Here is a 23,870-nt window from a genome sequence, read left to right on the forward strand (position 1 = left end):
ATGTTCTTTATTCGTGGGAAGGGTGTTTACGTGAGCGGCGCGGGCCCCTGCGCAGTCTAAAGGCGCGGGGTCCTATGCCTGTAGTCTGGTGGCCCCCACGCCGCTTAAAGGCACTAGACGGCGGGATTCGGTCCCAGGAACGGCCCAGTCGCCAGATTTAGGAACTTTATATTAAACTCCCGGAGCTTTATAATAATTCCCGTAGTGATCAACATGTACCAAGGTTGATACGCTCGGGACATGCCGCTAGCGCTCAGCGTTGTCTTTCGTGGTATATGGAACGTGAGCTTCTTTAGGCCTAGTCGCGCCGCCGTAGCCCAGACGCCTGCCAACGTGCGCGGGCTGGGTCGTCACGCACGTGAATCGTGATACTTATTAGGGCCAAGTATATGGTCAATCCTACTTTGCCTTTCATGGCACGTAGCATCTTCAATAAACGTAGCAATACAACAACACTCCAAGGGATTCCCTGTCGTCTGGCCCTAAGAAGAACAGGTAACAATACGAATATTGCGCAGACAGTGGCCATCTTCACCTTCAACTCCAGCTCGGATCATTGGAGAGGGTCCGTAATCTCAAGGTTATTCATGTACAACTTGACTCGCGACGGAGTGTTCCGCCATGTTAAAGATAATATATGGTGAGACCAGTGGGTCCAGCCGCGCCCGGAACAGTGGCCGGGCCGGGGCCCGACCCCTATTCCTCGTGTGTGTGCCACGTAGCTAGATAGATCATCAACAGCGGCATCACATATGGATGCATATGCATGCCTTAGTCCGTGAACTCTCCACAATACATTTGCTTCGGACCGCTTATCGTTACTCTGGAGAGCAATGACAACCTTTAGGGGCTACTCGTGGCTTAGGACTTGGGGATTTGGTGTCTGGTGCACATGAGTCGCTGTGGAAACTCATCTTCAACACCATTATGGGGGAACCGGGGCGCGGCACCTGAAAGAGCTCTTTGCATGGCTAGCGAGCTTCACACGAACACGTCGGTTCAATTGAGGCCATATTCGTTAACCTCGAGCAATAGTTGTGCCAATGCATCACCGTCCAGGGGTCGGAGGCTTTCGGCTTCGAAGCCCCAATGACGAAAATTCCGCTGGATGTGCTCGGAGACTCGCGAGCCCACTGAGAAACTTGCTCTTTGAGGAGGACCTCGAATTCACCGCTAATGCCATAGATTGGAGTGAGCCTGATCACTTCCCTGTCATTGTTCAGGATACCTTGAGCGAGCTGAAACGTTCTTGCAATACCCAAGCCAGCCGTAGTGGGGATGACATATTCATTCATGTTGGGTATCCAGCGACTAAAATTGGAGCGTGCCGAGGAATAAGACTGTGTCGCCTGGTGCAAGGGCATGGACGTAATTACTCATTTTGCCTTCTCGGCATCTTTTAACCCAGATTTCCAAGTACTCGCATTGTCCAAGTTAAGATATTCAGCTTGTGGATCAGGTTCGATGTCGAAACATAGTGCCATGCGACTTTGCATGATTTGGCCAGGCCGCGGTGAGAACGGCGCCTAAATGTTTGCCGATCAGGGATGTGTATCAGAAACAGGGTACATCTGGAACGACTTAGAGCAGTGGCTTAGTCCGCTGATGGCATTTGAGGACGAAAGCACAAGCCTGAGGCGCTTGGTAGTCGGGCTGGCAGCCTCGTGACCATGGAGTCGCAGAAAGAGGAAGCTAGAACGAACCCGTCTGAACGTGATTCGGCGTTCTCAGTGGCATTGGCGAGGGCCAGGGCTATACATGAAGAGGTTTGCCTTGCTGAAATAAGGGTACAAGGGGCATATAAATAGACCGGAGCGTACTAGAGCAAGGGGAGATACACTGAAAAGCATCAAGTCCAAAGGAGCTACCCTTCGGCTAGCGGTATATTAAGTCAAGTGATGCGCAAAAATTTCAACGCACAGATTACGATTGGGAAACGCCAATGAGCCCGCTCTTATAATGGCGCCGTGAATTTTAGTAAATCGCAATAAATTGAGAAGATAATATTGAATCATTAGCCATATATTAAGGCAGGATATTCGCTAATCCTAACGAATCTCACGAAGCAGAGCCGCTGATCTGATATCAACGGGATAGAGTATCTCCACAACAATTGCCGGCCGCGCTGTCGTAGGCTATACAAACCACCGGTATCGATCTAGCACAAGGAAGGGTCTTTAATCGGCAAAGGGGCTTCAGGCACGCCTGATGCATGGCCGGATGTATCTTTGACATGAGCTATGGCTTCAACGCAAGAGCAACGTGCAGGTAGCTAGACTTCCATACATCAACAGCCCCGACATGACAGCATTTAAGTGGTTCCTGGCACCGTCGTTGACTATATTGACAGTCATCGTAATTTATGAGACGAATTATGTTTCTAACCTGCATTTCACAATGACCAGCACAGGGTGTAAGTGGACACTAGATACTTGTAATAGCCGGGCACTTTAAGGCATGATACCACGTGCATTTAGTACACTGCAGGGCTATATGGGTGATATGCGCCGCGGAATGATTGACCATACGGAGGATACCGGGCCTCCTTATTTTCGCTCGGAAACGGCACAAAGTCACCATGAACCGGACCCCGCGACCGGAGTCCGGACCTCCCCAGCAAAATTTCCCGAAACGGGCTAATAAAGCCTACTACATCACGACCACGCTAATGTAGGTCAGTAGTTCACCCAGTCGCGAAATGTCTCTAGCACAAGGAAGTAGAAGGAACGATGACAATTATGACAGAACAGCATATACACGCATTTTAAAAGATCCTCCTCGCTCTGGGCTTTACTGCGACCTCATTCCTAGTAGGTAAGACTTTCTGAATGCCTTCCTCAGGTTGTCATAGAGCTCAAGTTTAGTGCGCAGGCAGCCAGCTAAGCTTGTCACATGTTTCAGTAGCTGCAATACTTGGCTCAGGAACAGGTCCCCGTCTGCCTACATGTAATGCCGCTCTACGAGACCAGCTCATGGTCCTGTTCTATCGCGGCATGCATGTATGCCCCACGTCGGCCGTCGTCGCAGGCGTGGCATATCTCGGCAATGCTGGCATCACAGCGTATTGCTAAGGCAATCCATATTCTAGGCTGTCAAGGCGCGTGTTGAAGCTCACTTTGGCAGATTCGTTGGCACTTGAAATCATGCCGTACACCCTTTCAGTGATAGCCCCTCGGGAGGACAAGTTATGACGTTTCGAAGAATGGCATCAACATCGAGCAGGTTCGTTTGTTAATCACCTCGCCAGTGTCAATGAGGATTTCTGGTTTTTCCAGTGCCAACGAGGTACGTGTTGGTGCCTTGTAGTTGGAATGGGCCAGGGTTGCCCCCAAGTATGCCAATTACTCTGTCGCTAACGGGCGCGTATCCGGCAGTGGCGGAATGACAGTTTTTTGGGAGGGGGGCCACTATTCCCATGCACAGACATTAATGCTCCCTATGCTTCGTGTCATCTTTGCCGGTGCCTTTAGAAGTTGATTGTTATTTCTCCACGGCGGAGCCAAAAGCAAAGGGAGATTTTGACAATGTTGGTAGGATTGGTCAGATTAGCGGTGTTCGGGGCCTCGCGGCATGAAGGGTGGGTTATCTACCGAGCTAGGCTCTCGGGACAAAGATGCGGGAAACGTTACAGAGCTTGAACCCCACACGGCCCGCTGCCCGTGTCCGGACTCCGGTGGAGGGCCATCGCACAAAAATGATAGGACTCCTGTAGCAAATATTGCCTGCCCTTAAAGAACCAGGGGACCAGGTCATAGATATGAACGAACAGTGCGCACTTTTCATTGCGCCATATCTTCACCAAGTGGGGAGCCTAGGATCACATCACCCTGGGAACTGACTCCACAGTCACTTACGCAGACCTAGCTGGAAAGCTGGATGCCGAGGAGTCCCTAGTCAGACGAGTTGGCGGAGTTCTCGTCTAACAGGGTATCTTACGCCAAATCAGCACAGACGGAATTGCGCATACGCCAAAAACAGGCCAGCCCTTCGGACTTGACTGCGAATGATGGTATGTTGTATCAACTGGCACACAGATCTTTGTTGGGTACATTCACTCTGACAAGGCCATATCTAGCGGGGAAATGTCCTTGATCCCACACATGTCTATCCCGCAATATTTTGAACACCATGGCCGTACAGAGCCACAAAATCTCAGCCAAGCTCCCGTAACCTTTGCCTACGGGCACCCTGAGATGGGCGTATGTAAAACGATTGGCCATGATTCCGCTTGAGCCGCACATTTCTCCAAGCAGATGGAAGCAATACAGACCAGAATGCCCATAGTGAGCATCTATAGCCTTGACTGACTCGTCAACGTCATTCAGAACGAACCCGCGGAACACAAGGTCCGCGTCAATGCTGTCGAAGCAATGACACCTTGCATGGTACAAAAGTATCCGGGTCTCATTGACTACGTTGGATGTTTCATTCCGTCCATGATTGCCCTGGGCTCCCTATGCACGGCACGGCGCCGTGCCGGTGGTGTTCAAAGACCGGATTCCGGAGCTGGAGTCTGGACCGCCACACCAATTAGCGTCAATATTCCGACAGACATGGCTAGGTAGCGATTACAGTTCTGACAGAACGCAAACCGTATATGCTCTGCAAGCCCCTATAGACATTGCCACGACGTCCCCCTTTGCAATTAAATGCTTGAAGTGCATCTAGAAAGTTCAATGCTATCATGCTAAAACATAGAGGAGATGTAGCTCAACAAGCTCACTTTATTATTAGGGCAAGAAATTAGCTCTCTCGGCGGTGCTAGTAGCGCCGTTGTCACCGACTGCCGCCTTGTTGTGACTCCCGAGCCTTCGGCAACATGAACCGTCAGCTTGCGTCCGTTGTCGGGCGGCCCACAAAAGCGATGCGTTGCTCTCAAAGCTGAAGCCGCGCTTGGGTAATACGGGAAGAGTCACAACCCGAGCACTTTCGAAGCATCACACTCATGCTACGAGTTTATGCGTCTGCCTCCCTACGGTGCAGATCGTGAACGAGGCCCATCATAAACAGGCGCAATGTCTTCAACGATAGAGATCAGCCTGCAGGACAATCCGTCCACGTCGACCACGCAGACGGAAGGCGCCCGCTACCGCCCTCAAAGAAGCCAAATTTCCTCGTCAGAAGATGCCCTCCTCGCATCCGAGCAGGTCGATTCGACTGTGCCGGATGGCGGCTACGGCTGGGTCATTGTCGCGAGCGGCGCCGCGATCTTATGGTGGTCCGTCGGCACGACGTACGCTTGGGGCGTGATCCAAGAAGCCCTCGTCGAAGAGGGCCTTTCTGGCCCAGCCGTGCTGTCCTTTGTGGGCTCGCTGGGTGCCGCGCTCGTTTCGGTCTTTGCGATATTCAATGCTTGGCTGGTGCGATTTGTGGGCGTCCGGGCGATTGGCATGGCCGGCATTGGCTTCATGGGCGGCAGCGAGATCCTGAGCAGCTTCGCCACGAAGAATGTCGGGGCTTTGTTCTTTACGTCCGGCTTCCTGTACGGTGTCGGTGCGAGGTGAGGATGCCCACATCGATTGACGGTCATTGCTCGCTAACCGAGACTCCATCAGCCTCTGCTTTGTTGTAAGGTCTCTCCTCCGGGCTTTTGGAGAACGAGCAACAGTTGACACCCGCGATGCACAGGTGATTAGTCGGATCCCCGCGCAGTACTTCAAGGCGAAACGAGGACTGGCAAATGGTCTCATCTTCGCGGGCAGCGGCTTTGGCGGGGCAGCCATCAGCTTCAGCGTCGACCGTCTCATTCAGAACGTCGGGCTCCCCTGGACATTTCGCATCCTGGGCTTCGCCACTCTGGTAACAGGCTTGCCCGCTGCATGGTTCATGAAGGATCGCGTCGCGGTGCCATGGCCTGGTTTCGTGGAATGGTAATGCTTCCCGAAGACGTCGGCGACAATCGTCCTGTCCCTACTAGCAAATCGTGAAACTGACTCACGCGCTCCTGCCAGGCGGCTGTTCAAGTCTGCGACGTTTAACCTCATCTTCTTCGCATCAGCCATCGGGACGTTTCCGTTATACGTGCCTCCATTCTTCATCCCGCTGTACACAAAGGCATCGGGTCTGTCCTCCAGTACGGGCGCGGGACTGGTCGCGGGCTTCACCCTCGCGTCTGCCGTCGGTCGCATCATATGCGGTTTGGCTTGCGACCGGATCGGTGCCGTCAACACGCTCATTGCCTCGCTCATCTTGACAGGCGTCAGCATGCTTGCGATTTGGCCAGCGTCGCACACGCTCGGACCGCTCGTCGTCTTCGTCCTCGTCAGCGGCGCAGCGAGCGGGGGCTTCTTCTCGACGATGCCGACCGTGGTGAGCAACGTCTTTGGCAGCGCCAGGGTATCGATTGCCATGAGCATGACAATTACAGGCTGGGTTGGCGGATACCTCATGGTAAGACGCCAGGCATCAAGACGGTGGCCTGATTGCCATTGCGTGTATGGACATTAACGACGGGTACAGGGCGCTCCGATTGCTGGCTATCTGCTGCAAGCGTACGGTGGAGCGGACGGCGGCTTGAAGGCGTATCGGCCAGCAATGTTTTATGCTGGTGCGCTGTCGCTCCTGTCTGCAGCAATGGTCATTGTGGCCCGATGGAGGTTGAGCAAGTCTCCGCTGGCTAGAGTTTGAACGCCACACGCGTGCAGAGGCAGAGGACATCGACATAAAATTCCCGAAGCCCGTCGTCGTTATGTCGGCTTCGAGGCTTGTTCACAGCGGGGCCGTATGTGATGAGGCGGTACCAGACCGCGTTGACGATGACGCTCTTCCATTCGTCTGGTCACTCTGGTGTCCCCGCAATACAAGGCTTTCCACACTGTACCAGTCGATGCAGCGCAAAATAGTATGGAGAAGTGCTGGCGGCGGAAGATCAATCGAGACGAAATGAAACTAGTTCAGGAGAATCATCAGGGGATTGTACTACATAAGCTGATTTTGGCATACGTACTTGTACATATGACCATACCTATCATAAAGCACGGGATCCCGTCCGCTCTCCCCTAGTTAACATGATAAGGGGCAGATTAGTAGTTGGGTCGGTGACGACCAGCGAACACCGGCTGTTGTATGTCTTTTTTTTGGCCGTCCGAGACGATTTCTTTTAGTATTTTGTAATGGCGGAGGGTGAGGCTGATATAAGGCAATATACGTCACCTTCCAAGCACACACGACCGTAGCCATAAGAAAATTTGGGGTCACATCAAGGCTTTCTCCAGAGTTCAATGCCTGCACTTTTTGGCGCCGTGTGCCTCAACATCTAATTCCAGAGTCGTGGAATTGCTTTTTTGGGGGGCGACGAACTAAGCCCCAGGCTACCCCCACCACCTTTTAGTCACCTGGCTAAGCTAACCGCCGAAACGGAATTCCTCACCGGTCTGTACGCGCCGGCCCGTGCACATGGGTAGCCCCTCACTAGCAAGCAAGTGGTTGCAATGAAACGGTGCTAAGGTTTAGGCGCATAGGCAGCCAATGAATTGCTCGTCGTGTAGGCGCGTTCGAGAGCTCGAGGTCGACATATCGGGCTGCTTAGTGCCCAATAGCCATAGTCTTGCTATAAGGCGTTTCAACTCGCGTAGACAAGAACCAATCGTCTCTGATTCATGGGAGGGCTGGCTGTGTCACTACTAACCATCCTGCTAAATGCGGACGTAGGCGTAATAGCATAGCCCTCCGGCTGCTCCGTGATCTCTTGTGCCGCACATTTAGAGTGGAGTCCCCTCATCCTCGACGAACCGCCCGAGCCGCCATGTCCCGTCCTCAGCGCAACCGCTGCTCGAAGTGCGCAGACAATAGGGAGGTAACGGACGTAAGGAATGGCATTTTAGCGCTGGCGGTCGCTCTCGGGTCGGCCCTTGCCGCCGCATCCGCGAGGTCGCGCAGATCAGATGCACCCACCCCGCACACTACCGACTTTAAACTTACCACTTCAAACCATTAGATACAAGTCATGAGGCCTAGTAAATAACAGAAGATATCGTATAACTGTTCCAATCTGTTAGATTGGGTAGTATGCGTCGAGAACGCATCCCATCGCAAAACCCATATCCTTTAATGCGAGCCCTACAGCTATAGTGCGTGACGAGACTAGGACGAGCCTTCAAAGTTATGTTGGTCCTGCCGGTCATAGCCTACGGCCTTCGGCGTTGATTCCTACATAAACCAAGCCAAGCTATCTTTCCCTCCCTTTTCCTCCAAGCTCCCTTGCACTCCGTTTCCTGCTCTACTCCGGACACATTGCACCGCCCACAATGTCGTCCTCGGGTCGTCTCATCCGCTTCCTTACCACGGCCCAAATCATGAGGCTATAGGAGACAAACGTCAAGCGTGCCAACCCCACTCAGCCATCCCTACTCGAGTCGGCAGTCATGTCGCCGCAGAATCACAAGCACTATGGCCAGGACGACGTCTTTCAGCTGGCGGGTGTTCTCGCGCAGAAAATCATCCTCAACCACGCCTACCAGGACGGCAATAAGCGAGCTGCCCTCGTGGCGGCGGACATGTTCCTTAAGATAAATGGATACCAGCTTCAGAAGAAGCCCTTTGGCAGAGACAGCGTTAATGAGGAGCTAAAGCGCGCTCACGTGGCAGTTGCAACTAGCCAGTGGACAGCTGAGGACTTGGCGGCGTATTATAGTAGCATCGCAAAGCCCCTAGGCAGAGCCACGGATGAGGTTGAGGAGTACCTATCCGAGTCTGAGCAACTCTAGTCGGACCTAGGTGCTGGTGGTGGAGGGACACGGATATGGTAAGATGCGGGAAAGGTTAGGGAAGGTTTGAGATATCTAGTCGCTCTTGTACATCGTTGGCGGTAATGCTCTGGAAATCCTCCTATATAGGTGTTAGACTTAGCCGCAAGAGTGACTCTACCTATAGTAACAACGGCATCCGCCCAGCAGTAGCCCTCTAATAAACACCGAGACCGTAGCGTAAACGTGCGTTAGTGGTCCTTGAGCTTCTCCAGCGCGACTCGGAGCTCCTGAGCGCTCTCCCTTGACGCCCTTTCGAAGCTCTCTACGACCTCAACGTTAGCAGTGGGTTGTATAATATAGGTGTTGAGCTTATACCATCGGGGCTACCATCGAGTGTTATAGCGTGCCAGTTTCCCGAGAGCCAGAGCGTGGCAGGGCTTACGTCGCTATACGAGCCCGACTGCCTAGGCAGATCTCGATCGATGTCGACTCGTGGTAGCGGCAAGGATTCTGAGCCAGAATCTTGTCAGCGCTGATGTGGCATGGTATTGGCGGGGGAGAGGAGGTAGCTCGCCGTACTATGAGCAAAGTGAAGTGACCCATGATGGAACCTCAGCGCCAGCTTTCCCGTTGCGCCTTGCGTCAGGCCGAAACCTCCCAACTGTCTCGCAATGCCAGACCTAATCGCATCGCCGACGTCTGGCTCTATATATATGTACGCTTCGTGGGCGTCGCCAATCCTGATCTCCGTCTCGTACGAAACGGGCACTCCCTTGCGGTCAATGGTGGTGAACCGCGCCTTTGCCTGGTGAAATGCCCGGCGCCACGGCGCGTTCGCTACGCCGGTTGCGCGTACCCGGCTCGCGAGACCAGCTCTTCGCACGGGTGCGGCCACGTGGCAGCAGGACCGCATTGTTTGTGTAAATGGCCGGTGAAGGGACTCAAAGACACCTGGCGATGCATTTTGCGACCAGAGGTAAACAATTATATCGAGGGAAGATCCTCGCCCACGCCGATGACTAGGCAGAATGCTAACTAAAACACGGGGCCTAACAGGCCCGTCCGCTCTTCCCTAGTTGACGTGATGAGGGGCAGATTAGTAGTTAGGTCGGTGACGACCAGTAAACACCGGCTGTTGTATGTTTCTTTTTTAAAGCAAAATTTCCTTCATCATTTAAGTCATCATCGTGTTCTTTTTGCGTACATGTACGCCTTTTCCGTGGATTCTCTGCACTGAAATTTTGTCATCGCCATCGCTCGTGTGCAGCGTGGCGCTTCGAGGGATGGGTAACGCCTCTGCAAAGACCGCCCTATTAACTACAACTCCACTCATTTAAGGTCATGGTATGCCCGGAGAAACCGAGTGTTTGTTTTCCCACTCACTTCAGAACGCTAGTCAATGACAGGACTTAATTATCGTACGTACAGACTGCAACAAAGGCCAATAGTGCTGTAGGGTAACGTAGGAATTGAACACAGGCCTCGCTGATGTGCCGGCCGGACACGGCCGCCTCGCTCGTGTTACTGGCATCAAGATTTGGACATCGCAGCGACAGAATCTGGAAGACGCTACGAGAGAACAGGGCCGCCTAGTTGCGGGGCAAAACCTCCCGAAGTAAATGATCGGCATCTTAATCGCCGAAGTTCTCAAGATGTCAATGACTCGGCATCTAGAGTCATGAGCGGCCGAAGGGGTCGGCTCAAAGGGGCTCATAAGCCGGCAAAGCCAGGACGAGCATTGCCGTTGGATGCCCTGGGTGTCGGTACCCGCGTTGCATCCGCTTGTTGGCGGCCCGCTGCGCAAGGCACTGGGCCGCGCCGGTGTCAACTGGTCGAATTTCAAGTGGGGGGGGGGGGGGGGGGTTCTTCAATTGTGGAGGACAATGGATGTCTCGGTGCCAACTTCCAAGTTCAGCCGCCGTCGTGTTCAGGGGCTCAGTTGTTGTCTCGAACGAACCAAACTCTGGGGTATTGAACTGAGCCGCACCGCCGTGAGCTATTGCTGCAACCCCCCCGCGGGAAAAACGCGGCGAGACCTGCATGTTGAATCCGAAGAGGGTGTCCACGTCGGCCGAGTCACCGAGGGCATGTGAGTGAGGGGAACCCTTGGTTGCCTGACTTGAGCGCGACAGGTTCCATTTCGTGAGACACCAGATGACATTGGATGTGGACAAAGACAGGCGCAACCACCATTCATCACCCCTGCATCCTGGCTCTCCTCCACTGGCCCACAGTGGGCTCGGCGGACCGCGGCATGCTATCGCGCGCGGTTCAAAGGGAATGAACGGTCCGTTGTATGTAACTTCTGTCACGCTCGCGTGCTTTGAAAGGTTCGCGCACTACTCTGGATTGTGCGCCGTTCAGTCGGTTGTTTGACGGTATGCTTTGCGGTGAGCAGTTCAGGCCTGTGCGAAGGTTTGCTTGCTCTCGCGGCGGCCCGTCAAACCCAGCGCGGGGTGGGTTGGGTGTTGCCCATCGTGGCGGCAACCTTCAATGGCCCCCCTGAATGACACATGGAAGCCACGCGATGTTGTTGCAGAACAGTGGTGGGAGGCGGTCTCGTAAACGGCCTCTTCGGTGGACCAAAACCCGTCACTCTCCGAGCTGATGCTGAGAAAACAGGGGAAAGGTGGCGCACGCTGCCAGCGACTGTGTTGTATCCCGCCGTCCCGCGTCTGAAGCATCTGCCACACCCTGTTTTCGTGCAGATCCTTGCGGGAAAGGAGAGGGGGAGGGGGGTTCTCGGCCGTGTCGACGCTCGCACCCGACAGAATGGTTCGGCATCACATGCCTCTCGTTCCGCACCCGGCTCTGGGTGGTGTTGCCTTTGCACAAGGGCTTGTTATATTATCCTACCACTGCGGACTGCTCGCGACGACGATGTTTCCTAAGATTAGACCTCACCTTTGCAATAGCTAGTCGAACGGCTTGTCCTAGAAGTTGAAGTGGGATCTTCCCTCTGGGCCTTCCATGGAGGCGGGAACGGCTCGCCAGCGTGTGTCGGCCGAAGCCAAGATACCCACAGCTGTCTGTGCCGTGCAGTAGCTCGTACGAGATGGGGCACACCAGGATTCGCGATTTCGACAGCACCCACATCCCGTCTCCCAAGGAGGGAAATTGAGGCTTGGGAGGCTTGAAAGCTGTTGACACATTTGGGCAACACCATGGGAGAAACTTGGACGAGACGTGCCGCAATCCCTGACTCGGCCAGGGGGTTGGATCGGCCATCGGTATCAAGCACTCGATTCAACCGTGGCTGATTGCAAGACTTGATGCCAAGAGTAGCTTGGTGGCCCCCTCTGTGTGTTACCAAAAGTGCGATCGTGGGAGATGTTCAATTCATCCGCTTGGCCGGCCGTTCCTAGCAGGGGGCCCGAAGGTCTTGCCGTAACAGCCGCTGCTCGCATAGCGCCACCACGCGAGCCAGCCATGACGGCGAACGAGAATCTGGTGTGGTAGCTGTGGACGGCATCTTGATATCCCCACAACTTCACGTGCCCATATGTAAACAACGAGCCCCCACGATGTATCTCCCCGTCCCCGGACAGCTTTCTTCTGTTTTCGGTTCGTCGGTCCCCTTTCAGGTTTCTGCACCGCAGGCGGGACAGGGAGCCCGAAATCCTGCCTCCCGTTCCTGGATGCCTGTCGCCGCCGCTTATTGCCAACTCTTCCGGCCTTGCTCCAGAGGCCTTTGAGCCTCGCTGTAACAATGCGACTCTGGGCCCGTTTGGTGCTCCTGGTTGCTCTCTTGCCGGTGCTATGCTCTGGACAGCAGGATGCCGCGGACAAGCCCCTAACGAGTCCTTCTGAGGTTTTGTTAAAGATCCCAAAATGCGCTGTGAGTCTATCAAGCCAAAGTCGTGATCTGTGGTGTGAGTCGGCCACTGACAGAGTCTGTCGTGGCACAGCAAGCGTGCTTAACCACTACCGTTTCCAAGTCGTCATGTTCGCTCGATGACATGAAATGCATTTGCGACAGTACGACCATCGAAGACGAGGCAAGCAAATGCATCCTATCATCATGCCCGCTCCCACTGGCACTCGGTATGTACGCAGCTGCACTTCGCCTTTTACTATCTTTGCCGCCCGGGACTCCGGCTGACTTGCATCCTCACAACGAAGCTGCCAAGAACATCACGTCTTCCGCCTGCGACTACCCCATCCGCGATAAGTCGGGGCAATACAGTGCCATGTCCATTTCACTTGGAGCCATCACGGTCCTGTTGGTGTTGATACGCGTCGCGTTCAAAATCTTCTTCAGCACATCACAAACACTCGGCCCCGACGACAAGGTCATCCTCGGGACACTGGCGCTCCGCATATCGTGCACCGTCATCAACGTCCAAGGTCTTGCTGCCCACGGATTGGGCAAGGATGTTTGGACCATGGATCCATCGGAGCTGACGACATTTGTCAAATTTCTTTACGTCATGGAAATCCTCTACCTAGCTGAGCTTTCTCTGATCAAGCTCAGCTTATCGCTCTTCTACCTGTTCATATTTCCGGGAGCCATAATCCGACGGCTGCTATGGGGCACGGCTATCTTTAACGTGCTTTTCGGCATAGCCTTCGTCGTGACCGCCATTTTCCAGTGTAGTCCGATAAGCTACTATTGGACCCAATACGTGGAGCACGTTGGAGGCCACTGCGTGAACATCAACGTGTTCGGCTGGGCCAACGCGGCAGTAAGCGTTGCTGTTGATATATGGCTGATTGCACTACCTCTTAGCCAAGTACGTGCTCTTAACCTGCATTGGAAGAAGAAGCTTGGTGTCATTGTCATGTTTCTCACAGGAGCATTGTAAGCTGCCGCAATTGTCACTTGAGACACAAGTACTAATACTGAATGGGACAGTGTCACCATCGTTTCGATCCTGCGCCTTCGTTCGCTCATCTCCTTTGCCAACTCGAGCAATCCGACTTGGGATCAGTGGAACATAGCGTACTGGTCCACTATTGAGGTCAATGTCGGGATGATTTGCACGTGTCTGCCTACCTTGCGGCTTATCCTCCTGCGCGTATTCCCGCAGATTGGATCGGGAACCAGGAGTGGAAGATCTTATGGGGTTCAGTCCCAATCGCATACCAACGCCAGCAGAAGGCAATCGAACAAGGAGCAGCATCAGCTATCGGATATGGAAGCTAATAAAGGACATCCATGGCAAAGAATTGGTCAGTGGCGGGATAAAGCGAGGAAACAGTTCAGGCGCAAGGAAATCGCTAACTGATAGTAACAGATACAGAGTAATTATCGTAGTCGAATGTGATAGTTTGGGATAAGTTAGGCTAAGAGACTGTCTGTCGTTGTGTGCTGCCGAAGCCATCGCCACCCACCGGTGAATCTCAACTTCGTCTCTTGATGATATCGAAACAACACTATGCCCTGTAAATGATGTAGCTAACGGAACTGGAAGCGGGTAACATCCCAAAGTTAGGGCGACGATAAAACAAAATCATAATGCCGGTCTGACTGATATACGATAGGTGGCCATTGGGATGTAGAAGCGGTGTGCGGATGACCACATCGTCACTTGCAGCATCAAGAAAGGGAGAGGTAGCGGAATAGGTTCCTGGTTTAGGCGTACAGACATTGTTTTTACTGCCTAGAGTCAAATGAGCGGGAGGATATGGGAAATAGCTCTCCGATAATTGAAGACAGCTCCTGAAGCGTCTTTGGTTGTCGAGCAGTGGAGTGGCCAGAAGCGCCTAACAAGGAAGGCAATCACTACTTGATAAGTCAAGGCAACAAGCATTACCTACGAGCGTAATCGCGGGAAATCCTCGACTATATTTCCATATCCCGACCAGCTGTTACCTGGACTGTACTTCGTGATCACGGTGCGCCCTGCCTTGAACTCTGGGCAAATTGAACGCTGCCATCCACCTCAACGGCGTTGTCCATGCAGAGACTATGAAAAGCGTCTCTCCAGCGCTATTTTCTGTACTTGATGTAAAAGGGAGCCGTCTCCTCCATGTCCCAATCTTGCAACTTGGTTGGGTCGCCAAAAATCCGTAGTGCTCGTATCACAAACTTGTATTTCCCGGGGGGGATGTATACGCCACTGTCAAGGAGACCCGCCCAACGAACACAGAAACCCTCGCCTGATACAAGACGAAGGGGAAACTGGTCCGGTTGGCCGACTGTCTTGAACTTGCCACTGCCGAGAGGGTCGTTCATGGTAAGGTTCTTCGGCGGGCAAGTCGTCAATGGGACAATATCACACCTGAGCGTACGAGTGCCCATCGCAAGCTGTATCGCTGGACAGATGAGTGAGTCTGTATCGTTTGCCGTTCCCGGGTTGGGAAGAGTAAATGTGGTGTTAGGAGGGGCGAACACGAAATCATTTTTCGGATTCAACCCAGTCGAATGCCAAGCAAATACTCGGGTGGCGTTCAAGATTCTGGCGTCGTGCAACGAGCCTGACAGACCCTGATATGGCAGAGACAAAGATGCTCCATCAGTGCCATTGATGGCGACGTAGCCGGACCAATAGGGGAGACGTTTATCGTCAAGACCTTGTGGTGGTTTGGCCGATACTGTAATGACTTTGCGATGGCCTGGCGGCAGGGTCACAGCCTGGTCCGAGAAGTGAAGGGTGGCGGAAGTCTCAACTATTTCATTGAAGCCACCGGGGGACCACATGCTGTCTTTGACATGGGTGTACATTGATACCGTGGGAACGTGAGAGATGTTGTATCTAATTTCCGTATCACCCTTGTTAGACAAAACAAAAGACAGCGACTCCGGCCGGTTATCCGTGTCATTGAAGGACAGGCCTGACGGTTGAAGGAGCGTTGTCGCGAAAGCTGCGTCGTAGGCCTGGATGAAGCCAGCGCCCTGTTGTGCCACGGGTGCGAGAAACTTGAAAAACTGCCTGCCAGGATTCCAGAGCTGCGGCTTCGCTGTGGCTGAAAGGAGGTTATGTAGAAGTACCGTGTCGAATGTACCGCGAACCTGGCCAATAAGTGCAACGCAGGCCGCCGCCAGTGGCGTGGCCATAGATGTTCCAGTTTCGATTGCAAACTTATTGCTAAGCCATGTCGAGATAATAAACCCACCTGGCGCTCCGAAATGTGGCGTCATGTCCATCTGCCAGGTAGGTCCCCAGGAGGTTATAACATCGGCAGCTCCAGCGGATTCTGAGTTCTCGTCCTCAAGGTAGACTGCGGATGTTTCGGAAGGTGGTTTCATATGGAGAGTAACATTATGCCCGGCTTGGAGAGCATTGAGAAAAATCCTAGTGGTGTTTCTACTGACCCACCCACCAGCTAGGATTCCGTTTTCATTGCCGCCAGACTCAAGCCATACGGGAAGGGCACCTGGCCCGTATAATCCCATGAGAACATAGACACCGCCTTTTGCATGGACGTTGCGGAGAACTTGGTTTAGCGAGCATTCGTCGTGTGTTGAGTTCTTCCGGATGAAGACGATGTACTTGCTCAAGTCGGGAGTGTCCGGGGGGAGTGGATCGCAAGCGAGATCATCGATAGTTCCATTCCTGAGAGTTGTCGCATAAAGAGGCATCGTCATGTTCCACAACGCCGTATCTTTGGCATTCCCACTGGGAATATAAGCAAATTCCTGCGAGTTTGTACCGTCGATGCTGAAGCCAGATGTGTGTGCAAAGTAGGGGAAGACGGAATTATCCGACATCGCAATACTCATGACGTTTTTGGCATCAGCCGCCTCTTCCGGAAAGAAAAGGCCACTCCCGCCGTCATTTCCGGCTGCCATAGTGCAGGGCACGCCATGTGCGGCAATGCGAGATGCAACCACGGACCACGGTGACTCTGACCATCCTCCAGGGCCGCCCAACGAGGCAGTGATGATGTCAGCGCCATCCTCAAACGCTGCATTGAAACCAGCGATTACGACGTCTTCGCCGATCTCTGAACCGCAACCTTGTATTTTGTATATGCCAAATGTTGCATCGTAGGCCGCACCGACGACTCCAAAAGAATTTGTTCCAGGCTGCGCGGCGAGAATTCCTGCCACGTGGGTTCCGTGACCCACACAGTCCATGGGGTCGTCATCAGGGTGAGGAGTGTTGAAGCCGTTGTAGTCATCGCCAGTCAAGTCATAGCCGAATGAGAAGAGGCAACCTTTGCCGAAGCATCCACCCAACGACTCGTGCTTGTAATCAACCTATTCTTGTTAGTCCACTCACAAAACCACAAGACTGGCAGCTACCTACACCACTATCAACAATGGCAATCTTCACCCCCTTTCCGGTATACCCTTTGGCGTGCAGCTTGTCGACTTGTGTCATGACGTGTGTTGAGAAAGTATCGGGGGCTGTAGAGTTGCCCCGACGATCAAGTTTGCCAACGCCCTTGGCCGAAATTGATCCAGGGGGGTGCTCAAGTTTCGGTGCGGAAAAAATCTGGATTGGCCACGAATTCTTCACACTAGCAATAGATGCCAGCTTGATTTGGGTTTCATGAGCAGTTTCCGTATCGTGAAGTTGCACCGAGAGCCCTTTGAAAAGCTTATAGTTGTAGTGCATCCGAACGGAACCCAGTGAGCCAACATGGTCGATTAAAGCAGAAGAATCCTAAACTATTAGCTTGACACTAGAGACCATTGCACGGAGCAACATACATGGCCGTCTTCTAGCTCGAATATGTATGCACCGGGAAGAAATCGCTTGCCGGAAGGTTGGAAGTCTGGGGGCGCGGCCGACGACAGCGCCGCCAGGAACGGCGCGAATCGCCACCAGCGGACCATGGTTCAAAGCCGCGATGGATTCAACTGCACAACTACAGGGGAGAAGACGATGCTTGTTGCTCTGGTGCGGTATTGCCCTAGTAGCATAGCTGAAACCACATGGGACGCTGTTATACTTATAAGTTCTGCTGTGTCGGCCGTGATCGGCTGAGCTTGAGGACTCCCGATAGCGGCATGAGACTCTGAACACAGGTCTGATTGCTCGGTCATGCCGCATTGGCGCTCGCTTGTACTCCGGCATTCCGACGAGCTGCCATATTGAGCAGGTCTGTTGGTCTGATGCTCGTTGGGTGTCGTGGTCACGTTTTTGGCTCTATACACTAGCGAATGGACTTGCAAGGGGAATATCACCTTCTTCCAATCCGATCCCAGGCGTGAGAGAGCTCTTACAAAAAGTACTCAGTCTATACGCACCTCCATGCAGCCATGCGTTCCCTGTTGGTCGGTAACATGCAGAGAGGGTGCCCGGCTCAAATCATGAGCGAGGGCTGGCATTGCGAACTGCTTAGTGTGACCAGCCACAGAACGTAGCCCTGGCAACTTCGAACCTCAGTAATTTGCTCTACCCATGTCAATGGATGTTGTTGGTACGTCCGGGTTGTAAGCGCAGCGAAGAACTACTAGTATCAGCCGACATCAGTGATCTGGCGCCGGCTTTTTGCGCCGCACAGACCGCGCGCGAGCCAGGGGCTTATTACTAGCATAGCATGTGGATGAACCAGTATTCTTTTCACTAGGAACATGAGCTCCATTTGACACTCGCGTGCTCCTCGGTTGGCTTCCCGGGGTGATGATGCCTGTGCTCGACGCTGTGCCACTTGTGTGCCAATCGTCGCTAAGATCGGCACTACCTGCGCTGGATGTTTCAATTCGGCACGAACATGGGCAACGCCACCTATGAACCACACTGTACCTGCTCCTCACCGATTGATCAACTTGTTCAGTGCGTAAGGTGTGATTTTCAAGCTAACCAGGGCACAGACAGGCCTTTGCGAGACGGCTCATGTTGTTTGAGCACTACATGTAAACAGTGGCCTGTTAGGCTTGTCGACGAGTACATGCTATTACCGAAAACAGATCGTGCTCCGCAAAAACTACATGACCTTTGTGTAAAGTAATGATATTTATGCCAGTAGTGCCCTTCAGCCCCCCAAGCCATAAGAGGGCTTGTCCCACGCAACAGGACTGCCCAGCTTCCAGAAATGCCACTTTCCGATGAACTTTTATGCTGACCACCTTACTGTCGCACAGCTGCTAGGCCCTAATCTGGCAGCTGCACCGGTGCTGGTGGCTGTCCTAGCTGCCATAGGGGCGTTCGTCGTTAGCTAAACTTCCGTTCCCGGCATGCCAGGTGGTTGGTATACTGGCCAACATGGATGCAGTGCCACTTGGGGGGGAGAGGGGGAACCTTTGCATTCGCAAATGGGTTACTGGATTGGAGTCATAGTCGCGAGACCCATTACCGGATGGCCTACCAGAAAGGCCATCGGTACGTCATATCGGGGTACGGTTTGGCGTTGGCCTGTTGTGGCGCTGATTTCCGTATTCCCCGATCACAGTGAGGGCGATTGTGTGGAGGGATATTCGACTGCAACTTTGCATCACGGTTATCCCAGGAAATGTTCGCAGCCTGATGCCGACAGGTAATTGGGAGGAAGAAGAGCTGTATAGGTGGCCGTGCGAGAGGGAGACCAGTGAAAGAGCCGGCCAACGGCGAGGCTAACCAACCAACCCACAACACTATATGCTAGCTAAAATACATGTCCGTGCTTTACAACGCGTGCTTCATGTTCAAAGCTGGCTGCGGGTTCTCTGGTGTCCCCTTGGGGGAACTGCTTGCACCACTGCCGGCCTGGACGCTCAGGACCTTATGTGATTAGCTTCCTGTTGCTGTGGGCATGACCCAACGGAAGGCTTACTGGGAAAGCGCGTCTAGCACGCGCTGGGACATGGCCAGGACCTTCTCCTCCTCAAGGCGTCTGGCGACGAGCTGCAGGCTGATGGGCAGGCCGTCCAACAAGTCGACATCGACTGGTAGGAATGTCAACACCTCAATGGTCTCCAGTGGACGTAGTGACGGGAGCGGAACTCACATTCCTCGTTTACGGCCTTGCATGTGTCGCTGAGTGGCTCGTAGGAGCTGTCCAACCTGTCCGTATCCTTATCCACGTGATGGCCCGTGGCAAAGGAGACGGCGGAGTAGTCGAGGACATTGAACACGCCAGTATATGCGACTGTGGGATGACGATCAGCGGCCGTGCCATAGCTTCCTTGTCATGATAGACCGCTTACCATGCTTGAACGTCGTGGCCTTGACCGTGGGAAAGGGTATCGTCGGGCAAAGAATGGCGTCAATGCCCGCCCGATTCCACCGGTCGAGATATCGATTCTGGTACTCTGTCCGCTCCGCGTGGAGCTTCCACATCTCCCACGTGCCCAGCTCCGTCGCCTCCTCGTACGCCTGCATCTCCGGGCGAAACGGCTCCCCCGTGCGTCCCAGCTCATGCCTGATGGCCTTGCCACCATCGGCGACAAACATGCGCCCAAGAAGGTCGGCGCCCTGTTTCTGGTCGGACGGGTCCCAGTCGACGATGTCGTGCCCCGCGGCCCTGAGCTTGGCCACCGTGTCGCGCAGCGCGCGGGCGACGGGGGGCGTCGGCCGGACCATGCCGTCGTGCCACATGACGGCGATCGTGAGCTTCGGGGGCAGCTGCGCGGCGCGCCAGGCGAGCGGGACGCACTTGGCGTCGTAGAGCCACGGCTCGCAGTCCACGACCGTCTTGCTGTAGAGCTCCACGTCGGCGAGCGTCCGCGCCATGGGCCCGTTGACGGACGCGACGGCCTCTTGGCCGGGCATGCCGGAGCGGCAGTTGCGGACGGGGAAGCGGCCGAATGACGGGCGGATGGTGAAGATGCCCGTACAAGCGGCGGGGATGCGCAGCGAACCACCTGTTTTTTTTTTACAACACTGTTATTAGTTCGATGTCAAACATCGCCGTATGCAGGGGAGTGAGTAACAAGGGTGTTGTTCATTACCGATATCCGTGCCCACGCCGAGGGGGCTGCCCTTCATGACAATGAGCGCCGACTCCCCGCCCGAGCTGCCCCCGCTCGTCGTCCTGCGGTTCCGGGGGTTGAGCGTCCGGCCAAACACGTTGTTGACCGTCTCGGCGATCATCATGGCCGTGGGCACGTTGGTCTTGACGTAGAAGACGGCGCCGGCGCCCTCCTCGAGCAGCTTGGCCAGCGCGGCGTCGTCGTCGGCCGCGTCGCCGACGTGCGACGCGAAGCCCACGGTGGCGTCGAGCCCGCGCAGGTGGAAGTTGTCCTTGAGCGAGATGGGGAGCCCGTGCAGAGCGCCGACGGGCTGGCCGGTGCGGGCGAATTGCTCGTCGCGCTGCCGGGCCGTCGCGAGGGCGCGGTCGAAGCACGTCTCGGAGAGACAGTTTGTCTGCAGTGTGCGAGATCGGTCAGCGTTGGACGTCATGGTTACTCGACGACGGTTTCTGAGGGTCAGATCAACACAGGGCCGAAGGGGGAGGGACGTACGAGTTGGTGCGCCGCCGCAGCTCGCTTGCAAAACGCCCTCGTTACAGCCTCGGACGTGAGCTCTCCTGTACTCAGGCGGCGCACGAGGTCACCTGCCGTCTGCTCCGTGATCGCGAGCTCCTCGTCCGTGAACCACCCGGACGTCTCCGGCCAGCTCGTCACATCGTCCTGCGCCTCTGGCGGCAGCAGATCCGCCGGAATCCGCCATTCTTCCGGGATGGACGCCGCGAGGGCTCCTCGTTTCCTCGCGCCAATCTCCTCCCAATGGGGAGTCGTATCTGCGGACAGAGACATTATAGGCGATGTTCTCAGTGGAAAGATCGGCTATTGGCAAAAGCGACAGGCGACGCAGCTACTCGACACTTGGATTTGTACGCTGGATGCACGGTCAACTGACGATGCCCGTGGACTTATACCTGCTATAAGCAACCCCTCAACTCCGTAGCTCGTCCCCCATGAATAGCCGTCCCAAGGTCAGGTCTCTTGGAAAATGGGGAACGCTATAGGAAAAGACCGGTTATTCCCACGCGGCGGGGTTGATGGGGTGCTACCGTGTGGGATGCATGTGCTGCGACATCGCACGAACCAGCAAGCCTCCGCGTCTAGTGTTACGACACGAGAAAGGGGGGGGCTCGGGTGTGACGGGAACGATGAGCGGGGGAAGAATCGATGATACGGACTGGGAATGCATTCATTCATCCATTCTTCGCTCCTCATTAATGTTCTGCTGTCCTGTTTATCCCGCCCAGCTCGGCAACAGAGTCCACGCCCAGCCCGCGCATTCTGGGGTTGCGGCGTAGCTCCCTTCCCCGCAGACTGGTAGATTGGTTTCCTTGTTAGGAAAGGGATCTGTTGGCGCCCTCTGAACAAGTTGGGGGCACACTGTGAGCAGTGAGGGGCGCCACTCGATAGCTTCACCTGCACGTAGACGAGATAGTAGCAGAGAGGAGACCACGACAACTCCGCACCAGATGCGCAAAACACCCTTGTCATTATTCGTGTCCTATCGGTTGGGCAAAAATAGTACAGTTTCTACAGAAATCAGGGGACACTATATCGGACTCCAACTCATATCTCCCCGCATCACTCCGCGACTTGCCCAAGTCGCCTCGCACTTGGCCAACGCGCAGGGGTATCGCGGAACGCCCGCCGTCGTGCAGCTCTGCCAATATCCACGCACGGCGTCCCGCTGTTGGCTCGTCGTGGCGTGCAGGCCAGCCATGTAAGCAGTCACGGCCATGAATATGTAGAAGGGCGACGACGGCGGCGTCGAGGCGATGACCTGGCACGCCCTGTCGACCGCGGAGCGCATGGCCCTCTGCGTCGCTGCCGAAGCTACCGCATGACCTACTGCCGCGGGGGGAAGCTTCGCGAGCACGGCAATGGTCGCCGCACATCTGTGCGCGTTGGCGGAGCGCCCCCAGTCCGTGGCATCGGAGGGATCCAACCTGGAGAGCTGGTCCATGGCCAAGACGCAGCTGTGCAGGTGGTCCGACGCAACATCCGACGACTTGGCGACGCGCACGTACAGGTCAAACGTATCGGCCGGGCAGCCGACGACGTCGAAGAAGCCGCCCTCGTCGAGGACCTCGCGATGCCAGTCGTCAAAGATGAGCCCCGTGGTGCTCTGCCGCGCGACGGCGCCCAGCACGTCGAACCACACGAGCCGCGCCACGATCTCGGCGAGGCCGGTGACCGTGCCGGAGAGGGCATCGAGCTCGGCGCGGCTGCGGCAGTGGTAGTCGAGCAGCGACCTTGCGCCGTATACGTGCCGCTGCCACTCGCCAAACTCGCTGTCATATACCTCGAAGAAGGCGAAGGCGGCGATGGCGAGCAGGGCCAGCGGGTTCGCGACGCGCAGCGCCTCGTTGAGGCCGACGAGCGCGGCGAGGCGATGGCGCGCCGCGTCCATGGACTCGGTCATGGGCCCCCCTTGCTGCCGCCCACTAGTATCGTGGAGCGGTATTGCTGCTGCTGATGTTGCTGCTGCTGCTGCTGGGGACGAGTAGCCCTGGATGCGGGCCTGGACAAAGTCGGACAGATGCGCCACCAAGGAGATGGCTTCGTCGGAGAGATAGCCGTTGCTGCTGCTGCTGCTGCCGTCCCCGCCGTCCCCGCCGCCTCCGCCCCCACGGCCGCGAGCCGAGATGATCTGTTGACAAAACGTGGCCAGGCGGTTGATGAAGCTGTTGTGGTCGTCGACGCCTCCTCGGGGCGATGTGGAGGGCACCTCGTGTGAGTCGTGTCCCTGCAGCTTCGCCAAGGACACCACTTCCGGAACCGGGGGGAGCTCATCGGTGGACGGGCGGGACTGCGACTGCGGCGACGAAGTGGATATGCTTCCCCGCGACGACCGGCGGCGACGCCCCTGCGCTGGTGCTGTTGTGGCATGCGGGGGGAGGACGTGATGGTGTCGGGGTTCGCTTGTTGTTGCCTTTGTCTGCGTTGTAGTCGACGATGCCCCGGTCCAGACGACTCTCTGCGGGTACCCTCCGCAGGCGAGGCCGGCCTCGACGCAGGGGAGGCACCGAGGGCGGTTCAAGTCGCACTTGACGTTTCTTGATTTGCAAGTACGGCAGTCCCGGTCGCGGCGCATGCCTCGCGGCTTGCCTCGCGGCTTGGTGACTGTGGTTGTTCCATGGCCGACGGCCGTGGTGGTGGCGGTTGCTGCTGCTGCTGTGGTATGGGTCCGGCTTTTGCTGTTGATGCTCCTGCTGCTCTCACGGGCAGGCATGTTGCTCGCGGACTCGTCCGCGAGACATGCTCACGTCCGACTTGGAGAAACCGTGCAGTGTATGTTGGAACAGGGAGTGCATGTGGTGTGGCAGAGAAGCCTGCCGAATGGGGAAGGGAAACAAAACGATTGACGAGAGTCTGGCCAGTGGAGGGCGTCACGCTGCGTTTTA

General features: G+C 55.2%; 7 protein-coding genes and 1 non-coding gene across 9 annotated transcripts; 4 read left to right on the forward strand and 4 right to left on the reverse strand.

The window, feature by feature from the left end:
- Positions 1-5,015: 5,015 nt before the first annotated feature.
- On the forward strand, positions 5,016-6,627 carry JDV02_010658 (uncharacterized protein; the record flags this gene model as incomplete). The annotated part of the gene is made up of 5 exons (XM_047992410.1): positions 5,016-5,500; positions 5,556-5,568; positions 5,629-5,870; positions 5,952-6,390; positions 6,460-6,627. The coding sequence occupies 5 exons, from the start codon at positions 5,016-5,018 to the stop codon at positions 6,625-6,627; spliced, it is 1,347 nt and encodes a 448-aa protein (XP_047848424.1).
- Positions 6,628-6,954: 327 nt separating this feature from the next.
- Positions 6,955-7,070, forward strand: JDV02_010890. Its single transcript, XR_007157340.1, has one exon. It is a non-coding gene; the product is annotated as a 5S ribosomal RNA (ribosomal RNA).
- Positions 7,071-8,311: 1,241 nt separating this feature from the next.
- JDV02_010659 (uncharacterized protein) lies at positions 8,312-8,888 on the forward strand. Its single transcript, XM_047992411.1, has one exon. The coding sequence runs from the start codon at positions 8,364-8,366 to the stop codon at positions 8,703-8,705; it is 342 nt and encodes a 113-aa protein (XP_047848425.1). The 5' UTR covers positions 8,312-8,363; the 3' UTR covers positions 8,706-8,888.
- Positions 8,675-9,673, reverse strand: JDV02_010660 (uncharacterized protein). Its single transcript, XM_047992412.1, has 3 exons — positions 9,267-9,673; positions 9,063-9,197; positions 8,675-9,009 (listed from the first exon to the last, which is right to left on the reverse strand). The coding sequence occupies exons 1-3, from the start codon at positions 9,598-9,600 to the stop codon at positions 8,936-8,938; spliced, it is 543 nt and encodes a 180-aa protein (XP_047848426.1). The 5' UTR covers positions 9,601-9,673; the 3' UTR covers positions 8,675-8,935.
- Positions 9,674-12,646: 2,973 nt separating this feature from the next.
- JDV02_010661 (uncharacterized protein) lies at positions 12,647-13,492 on the forward strand (the record flags this gene model as incomplete). Its single annotated transcript, XM_047992413.1, has 2 exons — positions 12,647-12,731; positions 12,810-13,492. The coding sequence occupies 2 exons, from the start codon at positions 12,647-12,649 to the stop codon at positions 13,490-13,492; spliced, it is 768 nt and encodes a 255-aa protein (XP_047848427.1).
- A 1,127-nt stretch (positions 13,493-14,619) lies between these two features.
- On the reverse strand, positions 14,620-17,415 carry JDV02_010662 (uncharacterized protein; the record flags this gene model as incomplete). The annotated part of the gene is made up of 3 exons (XM_047992414.1): positions 14,620-16,833; positions 16,883-17,242; positions 17,290-17,415. 3 exons carry the CDS (start codon positions 17,413-17,415, stop codon positions 14,620-14,622), a joined length of 2,700 nt encoding a protein of 899 aa, XP_047848428.1.
- A 1,602-nt stretch (positions 17,416-19,017) lies between these two features.
- On the reverse strand, positions 19,018-21,486 carry JDV02_010663 (Amidase). Of its 2 annotated transcripts, none has more exons than XM_047992415.1 (6): positions 20,965-21,486; positions 20,452-20,866; positions 19,708-20,364; positions 19,509-19,649; positions 19,335-19,446; positions 19,018-19,267 (listed from the first exon to the last, which is right to left on the reverse strand). In XM_047992415.1, the coding sequence occupies exons 1-6, from the start codon at positions 21,256-21,258 to the stop codon at positions 19,207-19,209; spliced, it is 1,680 nt and encodes a 559-aa protein (XP_047848429.1). In that variant the 5' UTR covers positions 21,259-21,486; the 3' UTR covers positions 19,018-19,206. The 2 variants fall into 2 exon arrangements, with proteins under 2 accessions (XP_047848429.1, XP_047848430.1); XM_047992416.1 differs by having other exon boundaries at positions 19,018-19,282.
- A 451-nt stretch (positions 21,487-21,937) lies between these two features.
- JDV02_010664 (uncharacterized protein) lies at positions 21,938-23,698 on the reverse strand (the record flags this gene model as incomplete). The annotated part of the gene is made up of 1 exon (XM_047992417.1): positions 21,938-23,698. One exon carries the CDS (start codon positions 23,696-23,698, stop codon positions 22,016-22,018), a length of 1,683 nt encoding a protein of 560 aa, XP_047848431.1. The 3' UTR covers positions 21,938-22,015.
- Between the last annotated feature and the right edge of the window lie 172 nt (positions 23,699-23,870).

Source organism: Purpureocillium takamizusanense, chromosome 13 (genome assembly GCF_022605165.1).
Source record: "Purpureocillium takamizusanense chromosome 13, complete sequence".
In the NCBI taxonomy this organism is placed as follows: Eukaryota; Fungi; Ascomycota; class Sordariomycetes; order Hypocreales; family Ophiocordycipitaceae; genus Purpureocillium; species Purpureocillium takamizusanense.

Excerpts from the sequence above, each read along its gene's own strand:
- JDV02_010659 (XM_047992411.1), top strand. The coding sequence starts at position 8,364 with ATGTCGCCGCAGAATCACAAGCACTATGGCCAGGACGACGTCTTTCAG.
- JDV02_010660 (XM_047992412.1), bottom strand. The coding sequence starts at position 9,600 with ATGCGGTCCTGCTGCCACGTGGCCGCACCCGTGCGAAGAGCTGGTCTC. Across the intron at positions 9,198-9,266 it reads GTCACTTCACTTTGCTCATA|AATCCTTGCCGCTACCACGA; the intron begins GTACGGCGAGCT and ends ATTCTGGCTCAG. Across the intron at positions 9,010-9,062 it reads ACTCGATGGTAGCCCCGATG|AGAGCTTCGAAAGGGCGTCA; the intron begins GTATAAGCTCAA and ends TTGAGGTCGTAG.
- JDV02_010663 (XM_047992415.1), bottom strand. The coding sequence starts at position 21,258 with ATGTCTCTGTCCGCAGATACGACTCCCCATTGGGAGGAGATTGGCGCG. Across the intron at positions 20,867-20,964 it reads CTGCGGCGGCGCACCAACTC|ACAAACTGTCTCTCCGAGAC; the intron begins GTACGTCCCTCC and ends CGCACACTGCAG. Across the intron at positions 19,447-19,508 it reads CAAGGCCGTAAACGAGGAAT|TCGATGTCGACTTGTTGGAC; the intron begins GTGAGTTCCGCT and ends CATTCCTACCAG.